The 21,211-nt window shown below is 27.4% G+C and overlaps 1 protein-coding gene across 1 annotated transcript; it reads left to right on the top strand.

Moving 5' to 3' along the window:
• The first annotated feature begins 228 nt into the window (after positions 1–228).
• On the top strand, positions 229–20,201 carry LOC113377652 (major royal jelly protein 1-like). The gene is made up of 7 exons (XM_026618036.1): positions 229–397; positions 10,597–10,805; positions 13,732–13,916; positions 16,540–16,707; positions 16,999–17,167; positions 17,792–18,042; positions 19,682–20,201. Exons 2-7 carry the CDS (start codon positions 10,613–10,615, stop codon positions 20,084–20,086), a joined length of 1,371 nt encoding a protein of 456 aa, XP_026473821.1. The 5' UTR covers positions 229–397; positions 10,597–10,612; the 3' UTR covers positions 20,087–20,201.
• The last annotated feature ends 1,010 nt before the right edge of the window (positions 20,202–21,211 follow it).

Genomic DNA, 21,211 nt, shown 5'->3' with positions numbered 1-21,211 from the left:
AGTACAATAGGTGCTAGTCATGTATTGTTTGTTCTCTAGGTAAATTTTTGTACAAATGTTGATGCGAAACTTGCTAATATTCAGCGCATTCGTCTCTGGTTTTTACGTACGAATTAGTGACGTCTTCCCGCAGGCGATTCGAGTTTAAAATGATACGATAAGATTTTAAAACGGAGTCGCCGATGACTTGAGATCAGTTTCGCATCGATTGTCAATGTATTACCACATGGTTTCAACCAATCTAACGTTTTGACGCTTTTCACGATTGTACAGTGATAGTAGTAAAATAAAAGATACTTAGTAGTATTTTGACCAAACGAAAAATATAGACTTTTGTAGGGTGGTGAAAAATTGAACTCATTGACATCCACTGTTACTTTAGTAGAAGAAAATACAGGTGAGATTTATGTTATGATTTGTATTCATTATGATTATTTCCTCACGCAGGGTGGTCCATTTAGCGTTTGTTTGAGAGCATTTGTTTCCAAAAAACATATGTAAAACACATCATTATTGTTATTATTTTATTTTATTTTTGAGATTAATTTACAGTTAGTTTTTTAATTTAAATAACAAAACCATTTAGTAATTGTTATAATTCATATATATATAAAGTTAGAATAAACATAAAGATGGACTGGGTAGATAAACTTTCTTTCGTCGATTGCTATTTCTTTCATTTTGATTATAATTTATTTTTGTTCAAGAAGATTTGTTACAGATATGCATTTTAGATAAATACATAATGATGTTTTTATATATTTTCTCAGGAATAACTGCATCCACTTTAAATAACGTTAATTTGGCTTTTTCAAAAAAATATATTCTTGTTGATGAATGATAATCAAAGGATATTTTTTAGAAATTTATTTCCAATAGAATATCGTTTGTTATTTGTAAAATATAATAATAATAAATTAAATAGTAAATTAAATTCTTAACGTAAAACGCACATGCGAATCTTTATTATTGGGTTAACTCGTGGGTTAGCGGTGGCTGGAGCGGCTGGACCTGAATGAGAGGTCCAGGGTTCGATCCTGTTTCCATGTGTCTGATGTCAAGCAACAGTGACATCCGTTTTCACTTGGAAATATAGATAATAATATGTTTCCAAGTAAAAATAGCCCTCATCTGGCATTGATGCATTAATAAAATATTCGTCCTATTATAAAAATTGTAATAATAAAATTTATCACACAGATGAGACGACTGATTGGTTTTCCATTTGTAAAACCGTTGTCGAAGTCAAATTAGCCAAACAGCTTATGGGACCCTTAAGTTCTGGTTGCTGTCCAAAATACAAAAATTATTCGTTATTATTATTATCTATTCACTTTCAATCGCTACTTTAATTGTCGATTAGACTGTTTTTTTCTAAACGTTATTAGTAGACCGGTATCGTTATTATTATTTCTTACAGCCCAGAACAACAACAATTTTACATAAGCAAATGAATTTTATATCATGTACGCAACTCTAATATCCACCACTTTAAATTACTTAAAAAATCACTGCTAATTATTATTGTTTCTGGCATTAAGTAACTACATCATAATATTTGTCACACATTTTTGCGGACCAAACATTTTTGATAACCTGGTCCAGTTAAATTAACGCAGCAATTTAATTTATTAAAATTGAAAAGGTTTATTACAGACTAACCTCTCAGAACTTTATTTAGATAATTTACGTAGGGTAGAACGGGGCACAAAGGTCCAATTTGTCTAATTATATCACAACAAATTTCATATGAAACAAACAACTATCTGACTATGTTCAGTAAAACTCTCAGCTAATTCATCATTACAGAAATGTATTTTTTGCTATTTTTCAAAAACTTGTCACCTGAACCTTTTTTACTCCAGAGACGGGGTAAAATAGAATGGGTAAGGGGCAAACAGGTCCAATGCCTTATTTTTAATTTTAGAGGGATTTTATGAAATAATTGCTACATCATTCAACCATTGCAAAATATAAATTTGCAAATTTGGATACATGTTTTACAGAGATAACACTGTCTTTAATTTTGATCTGGTATTTTGTCAGAAATATTTATCAGCAGAGTTGAAATAACTAATAACTGAAATAATTTAATTTATTTCTTGTAAAATTGCTTTTTATATTGATTACGCCTTTGACAGGGTAAAAATTTAGTTGGTCCTTTTTACCCCACTCACGTGTAAGCATTTATAGAGGTTATATAAACAAATCTAGAATCTACTTTAAAATTAATAATACTTTTTAGAAAACAATTAAATATCGTACACTTGAAAATTATATCAAGGTCTTGTGAACTAAGCAACACTGCTCACGACCAAAAAAACTAAAAACCAAAGAAAACACTTTTGTTATAGATTTTCAAACTATTCCCTTTGTCTCTCGATAGCAACGTCGGAAGAATCAAGGTGACGGCTGATTATACAACTTCTTCGCTCTACATTCAAATATTGTTTTTAAAAAAATCCTAACTTGTTTTTGAGATATCGGTGATGAACTATTGCACTCGCAAAACTTTAAGCCTCGCTCGCTCTATCCTATGTATTTTTTTGTAAGTTATACGTTATTGCAAGTTTGTTATTTAGTTGTTAAACAATTTAAGAACTAGAGTAAGTGTAGGTGTAAATATATTTATACGCACCTTCATACGTAAATTATCGAGTCGGAGGTGGCTAGCACCAACTAGTCCCGGGATCGGTGGTTCGATTCCCGCCTCGGCCAAAGCCCGAAATCCGGAAGCTTTGATGTCGAATTTCCACTTGAGATCATATATCTCTATATGATTTCAAGTGAAAATCGCACTTTGTGGGCATAGCTGCAACATTCAGTCATATGATAACTATTAGACTTAAGAGCTAATATAAAAAAGGCCACATATAGGAGAATAATAAACCGATATGTTGTTTCTCATAAAATATGAGGTTAAGTCTTCAAAAGCAGCTTATAGGACATATAAGGCTAAGTAGTTCTTATCGATATTGAAGCGATGAATAATATTTCAATAATAATTTCTAACAGAAATATATTTCAACGGCTTACTATCTTTATATTCATATTTTTAATGATTTTTTTCTGTTATATTTTTTGAACAGCAATCAGAACTTAATAGTCCTATAAGCTGTTGTGCTGATTTTGACTTAATACTAGTCTGTTTGACAGATGGCAACTCAATCAGTTGTCACATCTCTGTATGAAATATTATTATTACAAATTCTGTAATAGGGCTAGTATTTTTATTGGCGCAGCATTGTCGTGTGAGGGCTATTTTCGCTTGGAAACATATTGCTATCTATATTTCCAAGTGCAAATCGTTGTCACTGCTGCCTGACAACAGGCTGTTTGAAGTGGGTATCGAACCCGGGACCTCTGAAACAAGTCCCATTTTTAATAAATAATACAATATTAGTTTCAATTCTTATATAAACCCAAGCGAGCCCATTTTTAAATAATACAATATTAGTTTCAATTCTTATATAAACCTACCTGAAAGTTTTTTGATAGCAACAAAATCGTTCAATTGTCACGAAATAATGACCGATAGATTGTCACGTATTTATCTATGAAAAAGACCGACGACGTATAGAAAAACATTGCCCATAAAAATTTAAAATACAACTTGCATATCGTGTGGTTAGTTAACAATAATTAAATGAGTTTTAATGAATAGCAATTGATTACCTACTACAAGTAATCAATTAAACCATACTAGTTTTATAGAAGATAGTTTTAAATCATTCTCACTAAATGTTTTGGTCTCTATTGTTTCTATATTAAAATAATTATAATAAAAATATTATGCAATATAAAAGTACTTATAGATTTTTCATTGTTTTTATTGCATTAGCCACAAACATTGTTCTATTTTTTATATGATAATTCTCTATTTTATACAGTTTCACGTTTTATGTTCTATTGATAAGAGCTTTGACCTTGCAAGCACAGGGTTCAAGTTCGTTACCCACCTTGGTCTGTCTGATATCAAGCAGTAGTGAAATTGAAATAGTGAAAAAAAATGTTGCATCAAATTTAATAGACATTATCAAATTTTAAAAATTACTTGAAAGATTATTAGGAGAAGGTTTACCACAACATCACAGCTCAAAGACTGTTATAAGTTTTATTGCATTTCAAAAAAGTTCAAATATATATTTAAACTCTACCATAGAGATTTGCATATTTTTGATTGGTATATTTATTAAACCTTATTTTCACTTTCAGGTGATATAAAATTGATTGTAAAATAGAAGTATGCAATATGGGAATAGAATTTTCTTTGAAACAAAATTATTATTGTAATATGCAAGAAACGTACCAAATAGACTTATGTGAAATTAATATTATAGGACTTCAATAAACTATAGAGTAAAATAGAATTATAGAGCTGGGAATTGAAGTTTCCATTGAATAATTATTTTTATCATTTTTAGTATCGCGTTTTTAAATATCCCTTAAAAATTATTTATTCGTATGCTTATTAATCAGCATCGTTTATCTTTAAGAATAAAAAATATAGTCTCAATTTAAAAAGTTTAATGCGTGATTTTGTCAAGATAATGAATGGGTGTATTTTTTTTATTTGTATTTTGCATATTAAAAATACAGTCGCATAATATAATAATAAGGCACACACAAACTGATTCTGATCAATCAAATGAAGAATTTTGACAATTTTATAGAGCACAGTTTGTATTAAATTGTGTTATTTTTTATATTATATAGACATATAGTACATAATTATATAGTTCTTCATATGTAACAGCAATAAATTATATATCTATTAATAGGTAATGCAATATATCCGGGAACTTATATGCGTCATACATAACGTCCAAAAATTTACACTTACAAATTCAAAAACAATAGAGTCCGGACTTTTTTAACTAAAAAGGAAGTTTGTATAATACTAAATTTTTATGGTTTATTATTTCAGAAATAAATCATACATTACAAATTTGATAAACTTAATTATTTATTAAATTAATCAAATTATTAAAATATAATACTTGGCACTAATTTTTCATGAAACTATTAGAAGTAATACATATTACCACATATGAAATTTAGTTTTACACTCGTATCTGCAAAAATGCTTGATGCTTGAATGTTTTAGGTCTACAGGGTAACAAACAATTTTAAACAGTATTTTTTTATATTAATTTTTGTAATAATTATTTTTTTTAATAATAAATAATTTTTTGTAATAATAATTGTATAAGATAAATTAACATTTAACACCCACCGCTAACACATTATAATTTTGAATAGAAGTTCAGCAAATTCTTCTGAAAGCTCTCAATAAACAAATTCTATTTGCACTAAAGTATATTTTTGTAGTACACACATCATCAGAAAATCTTTTGGACATCTGCGAAAAAGTTTCAATTTAGGCTCAAAATAAGACTTGTACAGCAACTTAACGAGTCAATTATAGACTCGACCCGACTCGACTTTTTAAAAGAAATGCGGTCTACAGATCATGTTAATGTAAGGCACTGACTGAAAGTAATAATGTAAACTTGTTCAAACAAACATACTTCATCTCTCTCACTTTCTATCCTATCTCAAAATCAGTATAGTTTAGCTGTTATGATGACTCTTACTACCATACCCTGGCACAACCGTACCCAATCTCCCCTAGTATCGCATTATTATTTTTGATTTTGGCCCAACAAGACCTTGAAAGTAAATATATCTAATGATATTAAAGTCATAAGAAGTTATAATAAAACGAAAAAGTTTATTATATTATTTTTTAATTACCATCAAGTAACTGATTTTAATCAATTCAATCAAAATGAAAACAATATTTTTAATTTTTTAGCAATATGTTTAAAAAATGATTTTATTAATGATAGCTATTCTTTTATTGTGATTACCATAAAAAAGTGAACCAACATATAACACCTGTGAATAAATGGAGAAGATAATAAGGCAGTGAAAAATGCCATATTAATTTTCTTACAATTAAGAAATAATTTATTAAAATGACAAAAGTTAATTTGAAAATGAGCTTATTTTCTCTTGCATCCGTTTTATATATGACAAATAAAACTATTTTATTTTTCTATAATTATTCTATTTTTTGTAGACTTTTCGGAAGTTTCTGTTCATATGCGACAACAAAAGATTTTTGTTTAATTTACAGGAATTTAATACAATTAAAGATGCAAAATAAACAGTTTATTCAACTAATAATTATAAACAATTAATTTTTTTTAACTATTAAATCATCTTTAAGAAAAATATCTTTAATTTATTAATACATGCTTAATTATGAATGGCAAATTTTATGAGGTTTTTTCCTATTTTATTTACATATTTTTTGTTCTTATTTTAATCATATTGGAAATTTATTATTAAAATATATATTCAAGTTTGGGCAAATATATTTCCGATATACTCATACCTTCTGAATACATAGAAACTCGTATTTATGTAATAATTTCATACATTGTTTTACAGCACAACAGGTTTATTTATTTTATGTAACGGGTACGTTCAGCGACATTCTTTTATGAATTGTTTGATAAATACACAAAAATATTTCTAAGAGGCAAATAACGATAAGCGTTCAAGAGATAATCAAAGGATTTTTTATGAATTTTTCCAGTTTCATTTAAGTTTGTGCGTATCGATCAACAAATATTTGAAGTGAAAAGTACTCAATTGGTGTTTGATTCGTATTGGGAGTTTAAAATATCATATTGAACAATAACACTCGAGAGTTTGATAGAATCTCATTGTTTTTCATTAAACAGAGTGTAAAACTATAAACAAATAGGCTTGCAATTAATTTTAATATGGGTCGAGAGGTAATGTGACCTATATGTGCTCAGAATGATAACATATTATGTCATCATTATTTACCTATGTCATTTGTGGCATAATAAGATAAAAAACATGTCATGGAGGTAATTTAAATAATTTATATATTGATATATATATAATTATAAATATGTATATATATATATATATATTATTGTTTCTATTGTTGAAGATTTAAAACACTAACTAGATTTAGATGTCATCATATTATTCGACAAATTGCTAGATCTTGACATAGAAAAACATTTATACAACTCATTTAGATGATTATATATATTTATATATATATATATATATATATATATATATATATAATGATTATTATTTTTTTATATATAATAATTTTTATTAATTTTACTTGCATATTTTTAAATTTTTTGAAAGTTTGTATTTACTAGTAAATATATTCAGTGTTCAAATGTATGAAGGAGTTAAAAATTTCTCAATATTCATATCTAAAAATTATTTGTTTATATTTTTACTTTTTACGGATTTTGCTCACTTTACTCAAAAACAAGGCTGCATTACATTTATGATTTCTGTTCTACGAAATCTCAAAAATAGTTTAATTAATACGAATTTAATTTTTGTCGCATTTTATTAACGTAACAAATAAATATAATTATTAAACAAAACCTTTTGTTTAAGTATAACTATATTTATAAACATTGTTATAATACCCTTGGGTAATAAACTCATATTTTTTAATTATTTATTTTAATTTAACCTATTTAATGAAATACATGATTTGGAATTTTAAATCTAAATCTGCTATTAATCATTTTTATAGTTCCAGACAATAAATACAGGTATAACGGTTGAAATTTATTAAAAAAAATAAACTGAATTTTTTTTTATAATTTATAAAATATTATGAATTGATTTTAAAACATTTCGTTAATCTGTATTATATGTTTGTCCAAATTTGATGTTTTTTAAAGAAACCTAAATTTTTTAAAATAAAAATAAAACAAAAATTTAGTTTTCGAGAATTAAGCTTTGCTAATAAATATTCAGAAGATTAAAATTTTAAAACCGAAAATCGAATTCGCTCTCTATTTTATTTTTACAAATCTGAAAGGTTTCAAATTTATCACTTGAATAGATGCCATGCCCCATAAGTTAAATCAATATAAGAGCATATATTTTAAATTGGGCTCGCCCGTAGGTAAGCGGTTAAGTGCGACGGGACTTGTTTCAGAGGTCCCGGGTTCAATATCCACTTTGAGCAGCCTGTTGTCAGGCAACATTGACAACGATTTTTACTTGGAAATATAAATAGCAATATGTTTCCAAGTGAAAATAGCCCTCATCCGGCATTGTTGCACCATACTTGCCCTATTACAGAGATTGTAATAAAAATTTATCATACAGAGATGTGACAACTGTTTGGGTTGCCATCTGTAATAAAACAAACGTAGTTTGTAAGATATTAATCACAACAGCTCATAGAACCCATAAGTTCTGATCGCTTCAAATAAAATAAAAAAAAAAAAAATATTTTAAATTATTCTTTTCTTAATTATAATATTTTATCATGATTAAGAAGTGACATAAGCATTTTCAAGTTTTCATTAATATGTATAAAATGGCATTTAAATATCTATCAAAGATCTATGGGTTGCAGGCGGTGAATTCCTAATCCAATACATAAATTAGGTTTAAAAAAAAAATCAATGATATATATATATATATATATATATATATATATATATATATATTATATATGTATATTTTATATTTTTACATACATCAAATTTGTATTTTTGACTTTACGGTTTTCGACAGTAATTTCAAATGATTAAATTCATTTGAAAACATATTAGAATGAAAATAGATATCACTACTGCTTGATAGCATGTTTTATGCATCGCAGGATCTGAACTCGGTATTTTGTGTTGCAAGGCTACGAACACTCTTAATAATAAAAGTTAAAAAACATACGTATATATACATTATGATTTTTAGTATAATTTTTTCAGCTGAAGTGGTTAAAGCATATATATAAAATTCCTAACTTTACTTGTTTTTGAGATATCGATGGTGGACATTTTTACCCGCGGACCTTTAAGCCTAGCACACACACATACACACACACATATATATATTTATATTTATGTGTGTGTGTTATAACAATATATAAGCATAAATCACACAAATGACAAATTGTTGCTAATTGTCATTTTATAACACTTATATATTACCGGATACACCTACTAAGAACCAGTTTTCATGTTGCAATACTCCATGGAATTGAAAAATATTTAAATGTTTATGTTTTTATTCATTTTTATAACTCATTCCGGATTCATTACATGAATTACGTTCGAGGGCAATGGAAGTTAAATTCTGATGTTCATCTTTTTTAAACAATTATCATTCTAGACAACACGTGACGAGGCAATTGTGTAGTATAATTTATATACACGATTGCGCGAACCGGTATATTTTGTGTATTTATATATATATATATATATATATATATATATATATCGTGAATATGGGTATTTATATTGATTAGATGTTGTATTGGATAAAAAAATCATTTTAACATTAATCCGTCAATTCTGTTAGCATAAAATTACCTGATTGTGAGTACTTTTGTGATAAGGTCCGCAAATTTTGCAAAGTATGGTTAAGCTAATGTGTTCGTAGACTTTAAAAAAAATGAGTTGTTTTCATTCATAACTATCAATGAAAGAATGCGCAATAATTAATTAAGTTGTTTATTTATAGAGACTTTTTATAGTTTTTTCATATTGATACAAGTAGGAGTGATAGATGTTTCTTATAACAGGGGTAAGTAGTAATAGGCATTTTTCAATAGAATCTTAAACAATAATAAATTATTTTTTTGTTTTGATTGGACATGTAAACAATGATTAACTCATACTGCATGATACTCTCATAGCTACTGTCTCGCAAGCGGACGCAGTAAACAGAACTGTGCAGGTGCGTCATTTTTTATGGGCAATATAAACATGACTATCACAAAATTTCGATTTTGCGTTGATATTATTGACTAAGTTTATCAATCTTTGATAGTGTGTGATAATGTTTGTGATTGCTGATTTGTTTAAATAGTTATCTTGAATAATGAAAAAAAATCACATCTGGGGTTAGTTGTAACAAACTCTTGGGGGTAATAGCAACATGCAATAATGGTATTGTCTGGTATGCAGTAAAGTATATATAGATTCAAATAAAGAACATTGGGTGGAATGTACCGTTTTTGTAAAATGTGGGCACAATATCTTTTATTTGTATTATTTATAATTTGATCATTAACATATGATAAGAATTTTTATTACATATATTTTTATTATTTTTGTAAAAAATAGATTACGTTGATTTATAAAAAGAATTACTTATTATTAGAAACATGTCAATATTCTTAAAGAAAGCAAAGAACAAATTATCAGAGGTATTATTATTGTTTTTTGTCATTACTACTTGCCCCGGTAGATATTACAATTAGTTACTCCAAAAACTAGTTAAGTTACACTGCACTTTTTGTATTTAACAAATAATAATAAATGGTTATGTAATCATTTTCACTTAATTCGGTAGAGGAATATTTACAGCATCTGCCTATCTTTATTTCATAGAAATATAATCAGAGAATCTCAAGATATATTAATTTATATGAAAAAAAACTGTTACAAACGTTTCTGGCTTCTCTATATATTTAAAACAAATGGCTTTTGATGATCATAGTAAATAACATGTTCATTTTGAAATGAATAGGCTTTAAATATCAATATTTTTTTACAGAATATATACATTAGAAATGCTGATTCAATGGGTTGCTATTCTTCTAATTGGCCCTCCTTTGGTTATGTGCGTTGACCTAAAACTAGTACATGAATGGCGCGAGTTGGAATTCGCATTTCCCTCAAGACACTTGCGTGAATACGCTCTCCAGAATGGACTCTACGAAAGGGGTGCCTCGTTACCCATTGATGTTGCTGTGGATTATAAAGGTAATTTATAACCTTTATTTAATTTCTACATCAAATCATAACAACAGTTAAACATTTGTCTAAGATTTACTGTAACAAAAAAGCTACTAGCAACAAAACTGTGCAACTTTCAGTTATAAAATATAAACTTCTAAATTTCTGATTGTTTTATTGTTTTTCTCGGTTTGCTTAAAATCAAAAAATATATCGAAATTCTAAATTAATCAAAATTTTTTAATAAACTCATTCAACCATAGGCCATTCTTTTACAAATTGCATGGATTTTGAGCAAAATTAGATGTTACATTTTAGAATGGTCTAAAATTTTTTTACAGATATTACACATAAAATCATTTGACACGTATTTCAGGGTTTCGCTCAAATAAATTTTTACCTAATATAAATATTTACGATTGAATTACAGATGATTTACTCAATTTTCATGAACTTCCTCTGTTAAATTAATTATATCCAGTTGTACTGATCACATCAGTATTGGCTTTTTTATTATACTCATTTTCGAGTCAACTTTAAAGTAATTTAAAATTTTTGCAATTTTCTTAGCAATAAGAACAATTAATTGTTTCAAAACATTTTTTTATGTTTTTTCTATACTATAAAATCCTTTTCACAATTAGTTGGAGTCCGTGTTGCATCAAAGATATTAAATATTTTCAAAGTGGGGGACCTCAGACGTTTGCACTCATTTGTCACTATCGAATGTTCATCTAATCTGAAAAATATGTTATAATTTTCTTTTGTTTTAATATATAGTTGAAAAAAAATTGGGGAGAGCGGAGCTTAAAAGTCCGCTGGTAAAAAGGTCCGCTACCAATATCTCAAAAATAAGTAAAGTTAGGAATTTTTTAATAACAATATTTTAAAGTAAAGGGATTTTTAAGTTAGATTCAATCGTATTTTATATAATTTCAAAGAAAAATTGCTTTTCGTAAATATGTTGCATATAAAAATATGAATTCAAAAAATGTAATATTAAGTCATAATTAGTCGCAATTAGAATAGGACAACTAGTGGGTTGCGTTATAAATACAAGCCATACAATAAAATATCAAAACAATTATTGAATGTCTTCGAAATATGGGCAAATTGTAACTCACAATTATGAAATAACTTATAACTTAAATTATAGCTTTTAAATATATGCATATTGGAAATATTTCTGGTTAATGCATAATGCTAGGCATGTGTCCGTCACTTACAGTTAATCTTCAAAGTTGTTTGTTTGTAGTTGACAAACCGAATAATTGCAGTTTTCATAACTAAACACCGATAAATTGATTCTCCGCTGTAAATAATTATATCCGTCTCGACACATAATTAGCCTTATCATATAAATTATAAATGATACAATGATTTACAGGATAAGTCACACGCACTAACTTTGAATTTAATACACAATACTAAACATTTTTGAATTAATATTTAATATTTTTAAAGCACGAAGAAAGTATCTAGCTATTCATTGAGCTAGTAAAGAACAAAATATAATCAAGCATAAAATATTTACGCAGTTTATAGAAAACTTTAATATTTTCCTACAAAACTACAAATAAAATAATTAGGATCACGGTTAATATATATTATAATTTTAATAATATATTAATAATTTTAAAACTCATATTACTTTATAGTAGGTACTACGGGTAATTGTTTCTGTCAACAAATGTGAAAGAGTAAATTGAGCCCATAACATCAAATTTAATGAAACTCCTAATTTTAGACAAACAATATTAGAAAACGATTTATATTAGACTGTAAGTGGCTTGTTGTAATTTAGAAACCAATAAAAATAAATTAAAAAAAAAACTTATTTGTTACTGTAAAAGGTAGCAAATTTACGTTAAGTAAAAATAAATACATCATATAACACTTTTGAATAATGTTTATTAGTAATATGGTAACACTCGTGATGCACACATTCATTAATGTCAACCAATATACACATTTATACAATGATAAATTATAAATTATATATTCATAATAACATTAAAAATATGTATAATATTTAAAAACAATAATGTAATTCAAGTCATACTTCAAATATAACATCGGTTTGTCATTGTAATTAGCATTTAGAAATGAACCTTCATTAGAGAAATGATGTAATTGCCAATTAATGAATTCTGTAATATTCGTTCACACTGTAGATTATGTTAAACAACGCCTAAACAAATATTGTTTTTTGCAACTTCACTCATTGTGTAATTGCGTTTGAAGAACTTCATGTAATTAAAATTAACATACATTCATTGACTGCTTGTAGTTTTTTACTAATGTCATGTAGTTGAAATATGAATAATAAAATAATATCATTATTTAGTGAATAATCAAGTTATAATAATATCAGTTTAAATAAAAAAAATTATAATTTGTTAGATGACAAGCCAAAAACTCAGGTGCGTTTGGAGACTATTACATCTCTTTATTTCACAAGGGAAATGGAAAGTTGCTTTCATTTCTGTTACCTATGAAAACAGTTTTTGTCATGCTCTAATGAAATTCTTATAGACCTATGCTACACTCACAGTAAATTTACATTGAATTTATTTTAAAAATTATAATTAAATATTTTAAAATTGATGGTTTTATAAATAATTTTTATATTTAATTCAAGATAATTGTATATATTTTATTTACTGAAACAGATAATTAACACAGCACCTGGTTAACTGAATTACACTTCCGGGTACAAAATATTCAGAGCAATGTATCATATTGCTGACAATGAATTATGGTTCTTGGTATATAAATTAAGCACTGATATTCTAAAAAATATGCTGAATACATATGGATTTTCATATAATTTGCAATTTTAAATATCCTACTGAGTTTCTTGCTAAAGATTAACACATTTATAGATTTGCATTTGAATCAGTTTAATTTACATATTAGAGTTGTTATGATATTAATGAAATTATTTTCTTAGAAAATGGAGGTTCTAGGATATTCGTTACAATACCGAGGTTTTCAAATGGGGTACCAATGACACTTACTACAGTAACGAGGCAGCAAGCCGCTAATGGACCAATGTTGGCGGCATATCCAGATTATTCCTGGCATTCCAGTCATGGCCGGAATTGCAACGGCTTAACATCTGTGTTCCGGGTCGATGTACGTACCAAAATATAATATATTATGAATAATTTGTGGACAAAACTCACGTTTAGTATGTTAATTAAGACCAAGTACTCTATCGTTATACCAAGTAAATCGTTATTAAAATCTAATTTTAATTTTAACGTCAAAAAAACTACTCATTTTCTCAAACTTTGACGAATTTTTAAAGTTAAACAAATTTCAGTCTGATCTATGAGGTATCTGTCAAAAAATAATAATAAAAATTGTCAAAACGTTTTTTTTACGGTTTATTACAAGTAAACGGCTCGCCCGATCTTTACCAAAAACTAATCAGCACGATTCCCAACCAATATCTTTCGAACAGTTTTTGAATTTTCAAAATCGATTCAGAATTGCGGGCTGAAAACGTGGACGAAAGATTTTTCACTTTTCTGCAATTTCAATTAGCAGAAAAGTGAAATTCAAATTAAAGAAACGGCTTGGCCCATCGACAATAGTCCTTATCGAGGTGCATCGAATGGCTTTTAAATTTTTGAAATAGGTCCAGCTGTTTTTGAGAAAACGTCGAATTACTGCAAAAAATTTGTTTACACACACACACATACTTTTTCCAAATTTGGTCTCATTCGATTCAGAATGGCTTGAAACGTCATGAAAACATTAAATTAGCAAATCGGATTTTTTTATGAAAACATAAACTTCACTCTTTTCAGAAAAGCTTTACTAGCCGCATTTTCTGAATACCCATACAAATAGCACTTAAACTATTTTACAAACTACAATATTTTTATTCTGGGTTAAATATTATTATACTTATCATATTATATATGAGACTAAAATTTAGCAAAAGCGTTAAATACTACTGACTACCATAACGCTTAATTTTACTAGTTTAAAATGTGATGCAAGTTACGTTATCGAAAAGTTTTTGCCTTTTCATAAATTTTTATTATCTGCGATAGGTTTTTCAGTTTTATTTAGTTATCTTTTTCATCAATTTACTTATTATTAATACATAATTAAATTGATTGCATCTTCTACTTCTACGGAGTATAGGTATATAACCTATCGTACGTAGAACGATTTGCAAAAAAATTACAATTTAGTTCAATTATTCTCTTAAACTGCATTTAAAATAATTAGTAAATATAATTATATACTTAATATAAATATATTTATATAATTAATTTGGGTTATGCAAGCTAACCAAAAATAAATTTCTGTGCGAATTAGGTAAACACCAGGTAAATAATTCCTGTTCTTCATTCTACAGTCTAAATTTAATGTGTATCTGTAATTTAAAACAAATATTTAGTTTTAAAAAAATTATGAATATTATTTGCAACATGCATACAGATGCACGTTTCTATATTTATATAATCATCAGCAGTGAAAAAAAAATCGCTACACACAGAAAATGATTTGATAAGTGAATTTTATAATTTACAATTTAACTACTCTTTATTAAACTTTCCTATTATTCTAATAAACATACATATATATGTACAAAATGGGTTTTATAATGATTTTTGTTTTTTTTTTCGAACGGAAACAAACATGAGAACCGTTTTTTTTTAATTTTAGCGTTTCGGTGAAAAAATATTAGCACAACACCACTGATCATCATTGATATCTCTATTTTTTTAACTTTGCCAATACGAATATTTGAGGATGATATGTTATGAATATGTAAATATTTGGCTTGTTATATAACTTCATAAAAATATCTAAAAAATGATAATAGTTTCTCAATAAATTCCAGTACAGTCTTTATAATACAAATATTTTTTATCATTATAATATTTGTATTTTATAATACAAATATTTTTTATCATCTAATACAAATTCAAGCTCTTAAACAATGCTAGTTAAGATGAGTGATATAAATCTATTACTAAAAAGCAGGAACTATAACTTCACAGTTCATTTACCTCAAATTTTCTAAACGAGAATGTGAATACTAGCAAAAACATAATCAATTATTTAAACACCAATACAATTTTTTCTCGTATAATATATTTTTCTATAGTTATGTTTAATACCGCATATTTCAATAAATATTGTAATAAATATAAGTCTTTTTTACAAATAACCAATATACATATGTAAATTTCAACAACTCAATTCATAAAACACACAAATTCCAATAAACATTCTTGCTTTCTGACCTTGGGATTACTTGACCGTAATGAATTTCTATAATTAATTTTTTAATTTATTTTATATTGTCTATCTATAACTCTATCTATAATTTAATGCGTGTTAATTCAAATAATAAATACTTCCTTATACATTTGCGGGCCCCAAGAAATTCTCGAGGTTGTTGCCACTCTATTTGGACAATGATCTAGAAAATATAATCTATCTATATCTTAAATGATCTAGAAAATATAGTCTTTTTAATCGTTGAATATGAGGATGTAAAGTGATTTTTACTTTAATGTTTCTCCATTTGTATGTTTCACTAAATACATTTTTTAATAATAATAGCGTTGCTGCGGTATTAATTACCCCTGCAAAATTATTGTAAGGAATATTTTAATTCCTTTCATTTAATACTTATATGATCACTAAGCCTAGAGAACTATATATCGCAGCTTAAATTTTTAGGGTCATTATTGATAATTAATGATACTCATTATAAAAATATTTTTAGATAGATAAATGCAACAGAATGTGGGTATTGGATACAGGAATGATTGGATCCACACAGCATTGTCCACCTCAACTTGTAGTTTTTAATCTGCATACTGACAAAATGATAATGCGCTACAGATTCCCAGAAGATCAATACAAAAGTGGCATCAGTTTATTCGTCACTCCAGTAAGTGTAATAGAAAAAGTAAAATTTTGAAACTAAGTATCAAAGTATTTTGAAAATAAAGTAATTAAATTCAGGTGGAGCAAAGAATACTTATAATTTTCTCTATTTTTTGTAAAAGTGAACAACAAAATTATTATCGAGGAAGAACCCTCGATCTCCGAATGGTTCCAGTATGTACGGTTTCATTTAACAATAATAATTTTAATAATAATGAAGAAATAGTTATCAATTTTCAGAAATTAAAGCTGTTGTGTATTTAACCTTATTTTTACCATTTATTTAATGCTTCAGGTCGTAGACGTCCAAGACAGCAACGGAAAATGTAGCAATACATTTGTCTATATTGGAGATGTAACTGGACAAGGCTTAGTAGTATTTGACTTGAAAAACGAGCGATCCTGGCGAATTAATAATAAACTTTTTTATCCTAATCCGGAATGGGGAACATTCACAATTCAAGGTAAAATTGTTCACTTGCTTTGAAAATAATTTTTATATTAATAGATACTTAAACATAATCTAATCTCGTATCGCACAATTTTGATAGTACCTTATATGTGCCAAATTACGGTGTATACACACATTTTAATACTTTATTTAATATGGTTAATATTTATTTTTAATTATTGAAAATTTTAAATATTGCCCCAATATTACCAGTATTACGTCATGATTAGCTGGAACTCGTTTTTTGTAGACCGGACAATATTTATTTTAAATATACATGAATATTGTCAAATGGGAGAAATATATGGAATGAGTAAAATTTAAGCATTCAACGTTACAATAATTCATAATGGGCTCTAACTTGATAAAATTACTTAAAATACAATTATAAAAGAAATCTCAAAAGCCCTCATCGTTCCGATGCGAGCTAAAAAAATGACACAGGGTCAAAGATAAAAAAAAAAGAATTTTTCGTGATTTTCAGCTTAGATTGGTTAGATTTATTGCAAAATCATCTGAGACAAAATTGTAGATCATAAAAATATCTACAAAAAATGCATCAATATTTTTTTTCTTCACAGCCACAGTCAATAAATAAATAAATGAAGCATATAACTAACATTTTCTTTTTTTTAAGGCGAATCATTTGATTTGATGGACGGAATTGTTGGCATGGCATTAACCCCACAACAAGCAAAGGATACACGATTCATCCAAAATTTATTTAATCATGGCAACGGTTATAATGGTAATAAACATCGTGGAGAACCAAGGACACTATATTTCCATGCTTTAGCAAGTAATGCTGAAAACATGGTTACAACTGACGTACTTCTTAACAGCACAATGTGGACCGAAGATCCAGATGCAAATCCACGACTTTTTGAGGTAATTTAGTAAAATTGATACATATTATGTACTAGAATTTACATCATTTATAAATATACTAGTGATGCAGACTATTACATAGATTCAACAATGGAAAATAATTGAATTGATTTAACGCCTAATATTATTGCAGCTTATTTATATACATACTAGATATTATCGTGAAGCAATAATGTCGTAAAATTAAATCTGCAGCTGACGTAGAATTTTTATTTAGGAATTTTTGTATAAATCCTCGTGTTAATTTCCTAGGGAAATCAAAATATCAGTTAATCTTGAAATCGATATTGACGACAAAAATACGCCTAGATGATAAAAATTTCATGCACCTAGTAATGACTGAATGGAAGCGTATTATTCCATTTAGAATATGGAGCCAAATCATTAAAACTGTGAGATAAATACACATAAAACATAAACTGTGATTTTTATAATTTAAAAAACACTTATTACCGATTTTTAAAAACACCATTAAAGATTTTATTATACCAAAATAGGAGCTTTTTTCAAAAAAAAATATATATATAATTATTTTATTATTAAATATTCTTTTCATTACTGGAATGTGGAATGTTATCTTATTTAAGAAGTAGTAACAACAAACAAAATTCTTATTAAATTTACACTTTTTTTTAATTATTTGAAAATTGAGAAATTTCATATTTTACTTTTTTTGAATAATTACCTTATATTCTATAGTTTTTATATTACAAGGTAATATTGATTTTTTTGCCAAATATACTAGCGTTATAACGTAGACTATTACATTTTACCAATATTTATTTATAATATGCGGTAAGTGGCGTAATATGGAAACCGTGTTATAAAAAATTCTCATTGACATAATCCATGTTTAATCTAGGCTAATTCGTAGTGCGAACTATGGAAACGATAAGTTATAAATTATTTTAATTAAATTTAAAAGTTCATATTAAAATATGAGGAAACATATAAATTATTGTTTATTGAATTGAAGAGTTTATAGAGGAATATAATAAATAAACGGATCGGCCGATCGTCGCGCAAAACTGACAAACTATAGTCCTCATCGAGATGCATCGAGAATGGTTTTTAAATTTTTGAAATCGGTCCAGCCGTTTTCGAGAAAACGTCTATTTACAGCAAAAATCTGTTTGCATACACGCACACACACACATACATACTTTTTCCAAATTTGGTCTCATTTGATTCAGAATGGCTTGAAACGTTGAGAAAACATAAAATTGGCGAATCAGATTTTTTTATGAAAACATAAACTTCTCCTTCGGCAATTTAAAATAAAACAAAATCTATTAATACTATGACGTTTTGTGAAAGATTGACACTACCAAAACGAATGTCGTACACAGCTGTAATAAAAACTGGCATCTTTATATAAAATTATTGTAAAAGATGAAGAATTATGTATCGATAACGTATGAAATCGATAAAAAAAACTTATATTAAAACTCTAGTTACAATAGTCATTCATAGGTTGCGCGGAAGAAACTTATGGACTGTTGAACAAAAACCACGCTACAGAAGGGCTGTCGCAATTTCAGCTCAGCGTAGTATAAAAACCGCGTTTTCAGAGTACCTCGTTATCGGAGGATTGACTGTACTTATATCAGATTTATAGTAATAAATGTAATTCTTCCAGACGATAGGGAAAAGGGATACCCAGAGCGCCGCCCAGGCCATAGACAACCACGGCAACTTATTTTTTGGGCTGGTCAATCCACAAGCCATTGCTTGCTGGGACACGAGCACTCCATACGAACCTCAAAATCTCATCACTGTTGCCGAGAATCCCGAAACATTACAATTTGCCAGCGGCGTTAAAGTAATCAATAACTTAATTGGCGGCCAAGAGTTGTGGGTGATGACGAATTCAATACAAAAATTCATGACTGGCAGTATTAATAATGAAACCGTAAACTTTCGCATACAAGCATTACAAACTGAAGGCCTTCTTGGGCCCGATGGTCGCTGCACAAGAGTTGGCAGGGGTAGCAATGCTTCCCATGGAAGGGCCTCAGGGTATGCCCCATTGATATTTAATTAATATCTTACTGTACAACATTCGTGTGAAATAAGTCTATACAAATGCCAAGGAACTATTTTTTAGTTATTTATTTATTATTTATGTGTCTATTTTGTATATGTTTTAAGTTATTTGCCAAGCCATAATAATGAAAATGATTTTAACATCATATATGTTTTTATTTAGTTCACGATATTTTCAGATAAAGCTTTCAGAAATCTATTTCTTCTTATATAACTCATTGACAATTTATATTTGTATATGTATATATATATATATATAATTATATATTATATATATATATATATATATATATATATATATATATATATATATATATATATATATATATATATATATATGATGATAATTTTGTCGACGTTGATACATATTTGTAATATTTTTGCAGCCCAATCATCGAATTAAAAAAAGATTAAATAACAAAATTATTTATTCCATTAAACGTTTCGACACTTGATGTGTGTTATCATTCAGTAATCGCCAGATTTTGTTTGATGTATCGACCTCAAGAACTCACTCATATATTTCAACATCAAAATTAACTACTAAATCTTATATACATATATATTGTTGGGCGCCGATTAGCTTTTCTCTTCATCAACCAATTTCGTTAGATGTTATTGTAATATCATAATAAGTTTAAATTAAACACAATATTTTTCATGTATACTTTTATTTTCCCGTTCATTAATACTCTGAGATGCTGTCGTCTATACGAAAATTACACAACTGAACAACTTAAAATTCCATTTCGGCTTTATATAGCCTTTTCATTTAATAATCAGGGACAGTAGTTTCCTTATATGTATGAGTGCAAAGTATGTGATTTTCCGATCGAAATTCATAGGAATTACTGCGTCGTATGCTGAGGATCACGTACGCATTTGGAAAAAGTTCATCGGTCCTAGTTTGATTATTTAATACTTTTGTTACTCGATATGACTTAATACAATGTAACAACAGTTCTTGGGATGAATACAATGTTGAGAAACTGAGAATCGGATATATGCGCAGCGTATATTATAGTTAGTAATATATTAGTTATAGTTAAACCATTGGGTCGCAACAATATATATATATATATATATATATATATATATATTACTTTATATTCGACGAATTATT

Source organism: Ctenocephalides felis, unplaced genomic scaffold (assembly GCF_003426905.1).
Source record: "Ctenocephalides felis isolate EL2017-DRISC unplaced genomic scaffold, ASM342690v1 CF-g0.4_SCAFFOLD_01886, whole genome shotgun sequence".
Lineage (NCBI taxonomy): Eukaryota > Metazoa > Arthropoda > Insecta > Siphonaptera > Pulicidae > Ctenocephalides > Ctenocephalides felis.
The sequence above is the reverse complement of the archived record's forward strand: the minus strand, read 5'-3'. Positions and strand labels throughout refer to the sequence as shown.

Excerpts from the sequence above, each read along its gene's own strand:
- LOC113377652 (XM_026618036.1), top strand. The coding sequence starts at position 10,613 with ATGCTGATTCAATGGGTTGCTATTCTTCTAATTGGCCCTCCTTTGGTT. Across the intron at positions 16,708-16,998 it reads TCAGTTTATTCGTCACTCCA|GTCGTAGACGTCCAAGACAG; the intron begins GTAAGTGTAATA and ends TTAATGCTTCAG. Across the intron at positions 18,043-19,681 it reads CAAATCCACGACTTTTTGAG|ACGATAGGGAAAAGGGATAC; the intron begins GTAATTTAGTAA and ends TAATTCTTCCAG.